General features: G+C 47.9%; 1 protein-coding gene across 1 annotated transcript; it reads left to right on the top strand.

Moving 5' to 3' along the window:
• Positions 1-7,819: 7,819 nt before the first annotated feature.
• On the top strand, positions 7,820-10,227 carry LOC141221112 (U4/U6 small nuclear ribonucleoprotein Prp31-like). The gene is made up of 4 exons (XM_073666455.1): positions 7,820-7,895; positions 8,367-8,549; positions 9,481-9,541; positions 10,121-10,227. The coding sequence occupies exons 2-4, from the start codon at positions 8,376-8,378 to the stop codon at positions 10,225-10,227; spliced, it is 342 nt and encodes a 113-aa protein (XP_073522556.1). The 5' UTR covers positions 7,820-7,895; positions 8,367-8,375.
• Positions 10,228-10,938: the final 711 nt, after the last annotated feature.

The following is a 10,938-nucleotide window of genomic DNA, read 5'->3' as shown; positions in this document are numbered from 1 at the left end:
AAAGGCAAGTTTTCTTGTCTTTAAAGGAAATCCATCAGCATATTTTGCTGTATAATCTGAGAGCAGCATGATGTATGGGCAGAGACCCTGATTCCGGCAACGTATGACTTACTGGGCTGCTTGCTGTAGTTTTGATAAAATTCCTGTTTTATATGTAGCAGGGTCAGTATTCTCAGTTGTGTATAACCCCGCTCACAGCACTGATTGGTAGCTTTCTGTGTACACTGTCAGCAAACTGCCAATCAGAAGAGGGGGTGTGGTTACACAGACTAGCTGGACTACTGTGCACCTGACACCTAGTCCTCCAGTGATAATCTCCTGCTGATAAAACACTGATTGTTTTGAAATGACAGCACACAGTCTAGTAAGTGACACATCACTGGAATCAGGCTCTCTTGCTCTACATTATGCTATTATCAGACCTTCCCTTTAAGAGTACTGTCATTTGCTAAATCCCTTTAACTATGTCACTGCCAGCAGAGGCGGTGAACCTGGGCAGCATCCTCCATACAGGGAGCTGAGCCCACTCCGGGCAGTGCAGGTGTCAAGTCTGTGCACCTATGAAGCCCTTCCCCCGCAGGGAAGTAATTTTGCAATACACAAGTGATCGCAGGTTCAAATCCTCACAGGGTGATCAATCAGCTAAAAACATTCTGTACATAAGAAGACACCACTGACTGCAAGTTAAGGGGGTTGTCCACCTCTGGGGACCCTTTTTTTTTTTTTTTTTAACTTAAATACATGTATTTTTAGGTAAAACTAATTTTTGCAATTGGGCTTCATTAAAAATATTGCACCGTTTGCCTTTTATAGCCTCTGCATTGCACTGTTTATTTCTGGCTGCAGATTGGGCTACCTGAGATTCCATCAGTGAGCTCTAATGGGTGATTTATAACCACAGATGAATGTGCAGGGATAAAAAGACCAAATGGTGAAACATTTTTTAATGAAAGCCAGTTGTAAATATGCTATTTAGCCACAAATACATGTATTCAAGTAAGAAAAAAAAAATCCCAAAAGTGGACAACCCCTTTAAGTAGAAAGGCACATACTACATAGGGCGTGGCCTTATAAAAGCCCCTCCCTCCAGATGACGCGTCCTCCTATAAGAGCCGGCCAGTCAGACTGAATTGACCAATAGGATAGGAGCATGAGGTGCGTACGCTAATGAGCTAAGTTAGAAAAGTGACGTCATTACTCACTGACACACTCTTCTTCCCCTCCCACTGCTGCCTTGCTGACTGACATCGGTTTCTTCCAATCAGCGAGAGGCTCCGTCAGTCACCGGCCAATGGGCAGCAGAGGAGGGCGGGACGAGCCCCTGCGGCGGATTTCCTGCTGTTCCCTGCTTCTCCCTCAGCCTGTAGCTCTCAGTGCAGATGCTTTCTGACGATGAGTCTGGTAACATCCCTCTTACTGAAGTGGATTCTAATGGAGCCCCTGACATGCGCAATAAGCGTAGTGTGAACCCAGACCTAAGGCCTAATAGCGGCGCAGTGGTAACTCGCTCCTCTGCCGCCAAGAGAGAGGGACCGTCTAGTCTGTGGCGCTGCAGCCAACCTAAAGCAATGAGCTGGAGTTGGTATACATGCAGCGTGTAGGCGCACGTTCACACTGGTCATAAGGCAAAACCTAACAGAAACGAAATGAGCCTATACCCTGCTGTAAGTAAAAGCAATAGTTCACACCATTTTTGATAAAAAAAGAAGCATAAAAGCCATCCCACCACGACAAGGTGGGCGCCCATAAAAGTACCCATCAGAACAGTTCTAATCTCTGGTATTAAAAAAAATGACCTCAATGTGAATGAGGGCCGATCAGGAGCGGGGCCGACTATGGACACAGGGATAGGAAGCTACATAAACCTAATACCCAGCTCACAGGAAGGAAGGCCCGGCCCTTGTGTGCACTGAGTGCAAGAAACAAATGCAATAAATATATTTGGAGGGCTGTGTGGGGCCCATCATACTGTGTGGAGGGCTGTGTGGGGCCCATCATACTGTGTGGAGGGCTGTGTGGGGCCCATCATACTGTGTGGAGGGCTGTGTGGGGCCCATCATACTGTGTGGAGGGCTGTGTGGGGCCCATCATACTGTGTGGAGGGCTGTGTGGGGCCCATCATACTGTGTGGAGGGCTGTGTGGGGCCCATCATACTGTGTGGAGGGCTGTGTGGGGCCCATCATACTGTGTGGAGGGCTGTGTGGGGCCCATCATACTGTGTGGAGGGCTGTGTGGGGCCCATCATACTGTGTGGAGGGCTGTGTGGGGCCCATCATACTGTGTGGAGGGCTGTGTGTGGCCCATTATTCTGTATGGAGGACTATGTGGGGCCCATCATACTGTATGGAGGACTATGTGGGGCCCATCATACTGTATGGAGGACTATGTGGGGCCCATCATACTGTATGGAGGACTATGTGGGGCCCATCATACTGTATGGAGGACTATGTGGGGCCCATCATACTGTATGGAGGACTATGTGGGGCCCATCATACTGTATGGAGGACTATGTGGGGCCCATTATACTGTATGGAGGACTATGTGGGGCTCATTATACTGTATGGAGGACTATGTGGGGCTCATTATACTGCATGGAGGACTATGTGGGGCCCATTATACTGCATGGAGGACTATGTGGGGCCCATTATACTGTATAAAGTGTAACATACCTGGCGGCGTCCTTGCATAGTGGTCCATCTCCCACTGTGCAAGAGAGCGCACTTGATTTCCAGTCCAGACTGCCACTTTGGCTTCTTTCCATATTGTCTGCTTTGCTTTGCTCTGGCTGCTTAGGACGACGCCCGCCGAGCTTCCTGTTTCTTGTAGCTGCTGCAGACACACCCCTAATGCGTCCTCAGCCTATTGCTGTCTGTCACCTGGTATTTAAACCAGCTCCTCCTTGGAATCCATGCCTGAGCATCTTGTTCTGTCAGTTGGCTTCTAGTCACTGATGTGCCAGGTCCTGTCTATGTTTCCTGCCTTGCGGTATCAGTTCCCGTGTCTGAACTGTGTCCTGTCTGTGTACTCTAGCCAGCTGTCTTTCTGCCTTTCCTGGAGGCTGTATTTCCAGGCCCGTGTGAACACGCTCTTAGCCTGTTCCTTCTGCCCTCCAGGGGCCGTTTACCTAGATCTGTTGTCTGTCTTTTCCCAGTGTCTGTTCCTGCCCTAACTATCTTCCAGCCTGTTTCCCGTCTCTCTCTACGCCCATATCTTCCCTTTTTCTGCAGAGTCTGAACTTGTACCTAACTCCTGCTTGTTGTCACTGTACTTCCTTTTGTGAGTTTGTGGTCCACTCACTACTTCACTGCAAGTACCCTGTGGGTATCTGGTTCTGCCTTTCTCTTCCGTGTGAACAGAGCCCTGTCCCCTCTGCCCCTGCCTTGCTCGCCGCTCCGGCAGTCTCGCTCTGCTCTGACCCTTTGCTCGCTGCTCCGGCAGTCTCGCTTTGCTCTGACCCTTTGCTCGCCGCTCCGGCAGTCTCGCTCTGCTCTGTTTGTCCACCGCATCTGCGGTTCTGTTCCTAAGTCCCAGTCTGTACAGGGACCTATCCACTCTGTGCTCCAACCTGTCGTACCTGCCAGTACCTCCCTGACTGCATAACAGTCGTACTTACCAGCATCCACCTGCCTGCATACTGGCCGTACCTGTCAGTACCTCCCTGTTTGCATACCAGTCGTGCTTGCCAGCAGCCACCCGTCTGTGTGCCAGCCTAACCTGCCTGTTCCTGTATTCCCCGGTGTGGGTCAACAGCCGTGTCCGGGGTCTGACCTGGAGTAGCCCCTGGTCCCTCTGCTCGGTTCCTCCTTGGTGCACTGGCGTCGAATGCCGTCGTGCGACCTTGGTCGGATCGGGTGGATACTTAGTTACGCCCCTCCAGGCATTCACTCTCCGGTACGGTCCAGTGGAATCACTACATATACACGCACACGCCAGTCGGTCCGGGCGTGTGCATTACATAAAGGACTATGTGGGGCCCATTATACTGTGTGGAGGGCTGTGTGGGGCCCATTATTCTGTGTGGAGGGCTGTGTGGGGCCCATTATTCTGTGTGCAGGGCTGGGTGGGGCCCATTATTCTGTGTGCAGGGCTGGGTGGGGCCCATTATTCTGTGTGCAGGGCTGGGTGGGGCCCATTATTCTGTGTGCAGGGCTGGGTGGGGCCCATTATTCTGTGTGCAGGGCTGGGTGGGGCCCATTATTCTGTGTGCAGGGCTGGGTGGGGCCCATTATTCTGTGTGCAGGGCTGGGTGGGGCCCATTATTCTGTGTGCAGGGCTGTGTGGGGCCCATTATTCTGTGTGCAGGGCTGTGTGGGGCCCATTATTCTGTGTGCAGGGCTGTGTGGGGCCCATTATTCTGTGTGCAGGGCTGTGTGGGGCCCATTATTCTGTGTGCAGGGCTGTGTGGGGCCCATTATTCTGTGTGCAGGGCTGTGTGGGGCCCATTATTCTGTGTGGAGGGCTGTGTGGGGCCCATTATTCTGTGTGGAGGGCTGTGTGCGGCCCATTATTCTGTGTGGAGGGCTGTGTGGGGCCCATTATTCTGTGTGGAGGGCTGTGTGGGGCCCATTATTCTGTGTGGAGGACTGTGTGGGGCCCATTATTCTGTGTGGGGGACTGTGTGGGGCCCATTATTCTGTGTGGGGGACTGTGTGGGGCCCATTATTCTGTGTGGGGGACTGTGTGGGGCCCATTATTCTGTGTGGGGGACTGTGTGGGGCCCATTATTCTGTGTGGGGGACTGTGTGGGGCCCATTATTCTGTGTGGGGGACTGTGTGGGGCCCATTATTCTGTGTGGGGGACTGTGTGGGGCCCATTATTCTGTGTGGGGGACTGTGTGGGGCCCATTATTCTGTGTGGGGGACTGTGTGGGGCCCATTATTCTGTGTGGGGGACTGTGTGGGGCCCATTATTCTGTGTGGGGGACTGTGTGGGGCCCATTATTCTGTGTAGGGGACTGTGTGGGGCCCATTATTCTGTGTGAAGGACTGTGTGGGGCCCATTATTCTGTGTGCAGGACTGTGTGGGGCCCATTATTCTGTGTGCAGGACTGTGTGGGGCCCATTATTCTGTGTGCAGGACTGTGTGGGGCCCATTATTCTGTGTGGGGCCCATTCTACAGTGTGGAGGACTGTGTGGGGCCCATTCTACTGTGTGGAGGACTGTGTGGGGCCCATTCTACTGTATGGAGGACTATGTGGGGCCCTTAAGCCATTGGACACACTCCACAAGGTCCCAGAGTTCCAATTTTCATTTGGAAATCAAGGTCCCAGAGTCTGGAGGAAGAGTGGAGAGGCCACAATCCAAGCTGCTTGAAGCCTAGTGTGAAGTTTCCACAATCAGTGATGGTTTGGGGGGCCATGTCATCTGCTGGTGTAGGTCCACTGTGTTTTATCAACACCAATGTCAGCGCAGCCATCTACCAGTAAATTTTAGAGCACTTCATGCTTCCCTCTGCCGACAAGCTTTTTGGAGCTGGAAATGTCATTCTCCAGCAGGACTTGGCACCTGTCCACACTGCCAAAAGTACCAATACCTGGTTTACACACAACAGTATCACTGTGCTTGATTGGCCAGAAAACTCGCCTGACCTTAACCCCATAGATAATCTATGGGATATTGTCGAGAGGAAGATGAGAGACACCAGACCCAACAATGCAGACGAGCTGAAGGCTGCTATCAAAGCAACCTGGGCTTCCATAACAACTCAGCAGTGCCACAGGCTGATCGCCTCCATGCCACGCCGCATTGATGCTGTAGTTGATGCAAAAGGAGCCTCGACCAAGTATTGAGGGCATTTACTGAACATACATTTCAGTAGGCCAACATTTCGGATTTTAAAATAATTTTTAAAGCTGTTATAAAGTATTCTAATTTACTGAGATAATAATTTTTGTGTTTTCATTGACTGTAAGCCATAATCATCAACATTAACCCCTTTACCCCCCAAAGTGGTTTGCACGTTACTGACCAGGCCAATTTTTACAATTCTGACCACTGTCACTTTATGAGGTAATTACTCTGAAGCGCTTCAACGGATCCCCCTGATTCGGAGATTATTTTTTCTTGACATATTGTACTTCATGATTGTGGTAAAATTTCTTCGATATCACTTGCGTTTGTGAAAAAAAAAATGGAAATTTGGCGAAAATTTTGAAACTTTTGCAATTTTCAAAATTTGAATTTTTATGCCCTTAAATCAGAGAGATATGTCACACAGAATAGTTAATAAATAACATTTCCAACATGTCTACTTTACATCAGCACAATTTTGGAACCAAAATGTATTTATTTTTTTTTAATTTTTACTAGGGAGCTATAAGGGTTAAAAGTTGACCAACGATTTCTCATTTTTCCAACAAAATTTACAAAATTTTTTTATTTTTTTTTTTTAGGGACCACATCACATTTGCAGTGACTTTAAGGGGTCTTTATGACAGAAAATACCTAAAAGTGACACCATTATAAAAACTGCTTCCCTCAAGGTGCTCAAAACCACATTCAAGAACTTTATTAACCCTTCAGGTGCTTCACAGGAATTTTTGGAATGTGGAAAGCAAAAAATGAACATTTAACTTTTTTCACAAAAATGTTACTTTAGACCCAATTTTTTTAATTTTGCGGTTGTAACAGGAAAAAATGGACCCCAACATTTGATGTGCAATTTCTCCTGAGCATGCCGATACTCCATACATGGGGAAAAACCACTGTTTGGGCGCACGGCAGGGTTAGGAAGGGAAGGAGCGCCATTGCCTTTTTGATTGTAAAATTTGCTTGAATAATTAGCGGACGCCATGTTGTGTTTGGAGAACCCCTGATGTGCCTAAACAGTGGAAACCCCCCACAAGTGATGCCATTTTGAAAACTACACCCCTCAGGGAACTTATCTAGATGTGTGGTGAGCACCCTGAACCCCTAAGTGCTTTACAGAAGTTTATAACATGGAGCCGTGAAAATAATAAAAAAAATAAATCAAACTTTTTCCACAAAAAGATGTTTTAACCCCAATTTTTTTTTTTATTTTCACAAGGGTAAGAGGAGAAAAACGTTTGTGCAATTTCTCCTGAGTACGCCAATACCCCATATATGGGGAAAATAGTGTTTGGGCGCACGACAGAGTTCAGAAGGGAAGGAAGGAGCACTGTGACTTTTTGAACGCAAAATTGGCTGGAATCGAGAGCGGACGTTTGGAGAGCCCCTGATGTGCCTAAATAGTGGAAACCCCCCTACAAGTGACCCCATTTTGGAAACTACACCCCTCAAGGATTATATCAAGCGGCATAGTGAATATTTTGAACCCAGAGGAACGACACAGAATTTGATAACATTTTTACCTGTACAGATCAATGCGGAGAATCGTTATCATATCCATCCTGTACGGATCTACCCTTACTCTCCAAGTGCTACAATCCAAAAATACATATTTATGGGCTCACACATGCTGCACCAGTGTCAGATCTGTCTGCTTTTACACCGGGGAGGGCACTACTGCGCAACCTGACACAAGTCCCTGCGATATACACGAGCAGCCTCATAGGTAGAATCCACCTCCACACATTACCCTGACATCACAGGACAAGACCATGTCCTCCTCCTCCGCAACTACCTGTTCACATTGTCTGTCCTTCTTCCCAAGCGCAGCGTGATATGAACACTACGACTGGTGTATACAAATAAAGTTACACTATACAAAAAAACATCAGCTGATCGACCAATGAAATCATGCTTAGCGTTCGTGTGGGTACGCATGCGCATTTGCGGACCAATCGGAAAACCAGATAGCATTCCGGAAGCTGTCGCTGCAGTGACGCTGTATTTTTGCACCACAACTTACGGTTATAGTTGAAGAGAAGTGCGACAACTTTCTGACACCTTTTTTCAGGCTTCTTGCACTTGGTAAATGCTGCGCTGATGTCTGCGGGTGGGATATGTGCCCAGAGTGTTAGCATGGCAGAATGTAGGGCGTACTTGGCTGGTGGTGTGCGGTGGTGCCGCGCTGTTTATAGGACGTGTGCGGGGGTGCCGCGCTGGTTATAGGACGTGTGCGGGGGTGCCGCGCTGGTTATAGGACGTGTGCGGGGGTGCCGCGCTGGTTATAGGACGTGTGCGGGGGCGCCGCGCTGGTTATAGGACGTGTGCGGGGGCGCCGCGCTGGTTATAGGACGTGTGCGGGGGCGCCGCGCTGGTTATAGGACGTGTGCGGCGGTGCCGCCGCCGTGCTGGTTATAGGGTTTCTATGTAACATAAAGCTGTATTATCTGGTGACTGATGTATTACTACATTTATGTCAATGAGGATATAGCGTTTTCTATGAGTGAATTACTTCTATAAAGCACAATCCTGCTATGAATTTGCCTTTTCCCGCAGGGATAAGACATGTCTCTGGCAGACGAGTTGCTGGCTGACCTGGAGGAGGCCGCAGAGGAAGAAGAGGACAACTTAATAGACGAGGATGACTTGGAGACCATTGAGGAAGTGCAGGAGGAGATGCAGGTGGATATTAACGCTGAGTCAGTGAAAAGTATAGCAAAGTTATGGGACAGCAGACAGGTGAGTGTCAGAAAACCCGAAAAACTCTTGTCACATCTCCCGGCACTCCACATCCTAATTTTTCTCCATTTTTGCTCTTGGTCACCATCACAAACAATATTCAGACACTAAGTAGCCTCAGAACAATGGTCGGCGAGTCTCTCGCTGGTGTTGGTCAGGGGGCGAGTGGGAACAGACGCTCCTGATTAATAGGCACACGCAATGGATCAGGCAAGGCGCGTTGTGGTCTGCACCTCTATGTGCTTGTGCTGGAATTAGATTTGTGGAGTAGACAAGAATTTGACCAGTCCATCTTGCACAAGCTCTGCTCACTTTGTCAGATCTGGGGCATGAAAAATAGATGTCACCATGAATTACAGACTGCCTCGTCCCTCCAGTGGACATAACTGGGAAGTGGTAGTTTGAGATGCTGCTCTACGTTATGTTAAAGCACCACTCCAGCGTGTTTTTGTTGTTTTTATCACTGGAGTGGTGCTTCTGGTCTAAGGTCCCTGCCTTAGTCTTATATTTACCTGCTGACATCTCACCTATTTTCGCCTCTTCGGTCCGTCTCCTGCAGTTTGTGACTTGCCGGATCGCTCCAGTGTTTGCTGGGCAAGCCACGGGTCACTTTTCAAGTAAGTCTGAGAGCCTTCTTCTGGCTCTCATATTCTTACATTGACCCTTTGTTATCGTTACCTCTGACTTTTGGTCGGTCAGAAGTTGCAGTCACAATATCCACACCACGAGGCTGGAGCTGCACCGATAAAAGGTGAAGATGGCAGCTGGTAAGTATAAGACTAAGGTCGGGGATCTTAGACAGTTCCTCTGTTCAACTGTGCATTGTGCAGAAAACCTATTTATTGAGCACCAACTTCTACATCCGTTCACTGCATAACAAAAGAAAAAAAAAAAAAAAAAGAGTAATTTTATTAATATATATATTTTTTAGTTTTCAGACATTCTTGACAAGATCGATGAGTATGTCAAAAAACAACCAAAAGCATCTGAAGGTATAGTTCAGCACCATCATAAGTGGCTACCATTGCAAAGCTCTTGTAAAAGCGAGCAAGTTTGCAACTTGCTTATTAAAGATGCTCTTCATTCTCAAGGACAGAGGAATTATTTTGGTTACTGGCCACTGCTGCAATGTCATTGGTGGCCGGTCTCAGACATGGTGTGCAGTACTTTCAAACTCTGTTCTATAGAGCCTGTAATCGCTCCTCTGGAGCTGGCCTGATTACTGTAGTCTGCCACATTCAGTGACTGCGCTTTTCTGAAGCTGCAGAGGTAAAGCTGCTTCTCCTTGCAGCATCTTGGCGCACACAGTTCGTGCATGCAGTGCGATGATATTGGCTCAAACTGTCATCAAGCAGGAGGCCGGGATCCTGCAGAAGAAGCCGACAAAACTCGTTTATTCTTAGCCTGTGTTGTATTAGGAGGGGGATATAAGATTATACCGAAGTTTATTCCTCTCCAGATGTGATGGCATATTAAGACTTGCTGTCGCTTCCTGTTCAGATTGAATTACATTCTGATATAACGATTGTTTTATATCTTTGCATTATTGTGATTTATTTTCTGACTCCTAGTTATGGGACCTGTGGAAGCAGCACCCGAGTATAAAGTGATTGTCGATGCAAACAATTTGACTGTGGAAATAGAAAATGAATTAAGTAAGTTTGTCAAGGTGGACTAAAATGGATTTAAGAGATGAAGCCACAAATTTAAATACTAATTTATTTCCTCATAAATTAACAGTACTAGTGAAGATTAAAAAAGAAAAAACTTGGTAATATATACACTGATTTACTTGGAGTTATATTCTGTTTAAGTGTTCCCTTTATTTTTTTGAGCAAACTTCTGTGAAATCAAACTGTCCACTTAGGAAGCAACACTGATTGACAATCAATTTCACATGCTGTTGTGCAAATGGAATAGACAATAGATGGAAATTATTGGCAATTATCAAGACACACTCAATAAAGGAGTGGTTATGCAGGTGGGGACCACAGACCACATCTCAGTACCAATGCTTTCTGGCTGATGTTTTGGTCACTTTTGAATGTTGGTTGTGCCTTCACACTCCTGGTAGCATGAGACGGACTCTACAACCCACAGAAGTTGCTCAGTTAGTGCGGCTCATCCAGGATGGCACATCAATGCGAGCTGTGGCAAGAAGGTTTGCTGTGTCTGTCAGCGTAGTGTCCAGAGGCTGTAGGCGCTACCAGGTGACAGGCCAGTACACCAGGACACGTGGAGAGGGCAACAACCCAGCAGCAGGACCGCTACCTCCACCTTTGTGCAAGGAGGAACAGGAGGAGCACTGCCAGAGCCCTGCAAAATGACCTCCAGCAGGCCACAAATGTGCATGTGTCTGCACAAACTGTTAGAAACCGACTCCATGAGG

This window comes from Phyllobates terribilis, unplaced genomic scaffold, assembly GCF_046119375.1.
Source record: "Phyllobates terribilis strain yellow unplaced genomic scaffold, ASM4611937v1 Scaffold_316__1_contigs__length_2197552, whole genome shotgun sequence".
Classification (NCBI taxonomy): Eukaryota; Metazoa; Chordata; class Amphibia; order Anura; family Dendrobatidae; genus Phyllobates; species Phyllobates terribilis.
The sequence above is the reverse complement of the archived record's forward strand: the minus strand, read 5'-3'. Positions and strand labels throughout refer to the sequence as shown.

Excerpts from the sequence above, each read along its gene's own strand:
- LOC141221112 (XM_073666455.1), top strand. The coding sequence starts at position 8,376 with ATGTCTCTGGCAGACGAGTTGCTGGCTGACCTGGAGGAGGCCGCAGAG. Across the intron at positions 8,550-9,480 it reads AGTTATGGGACAGCAGACAG|TTTTCAGACATTCTTGACAA; the intron begins GTGAGTGTCAGA and ends TATATTTTTTAG. Across the intron at positions 9,542-10,120 it reads ACAACCAAAAGCATCTGAAG|TTATGGGACCTGTGGAAGCA; the intron begins GTATAGTTCAGC and ends TCTGACTCCTAG.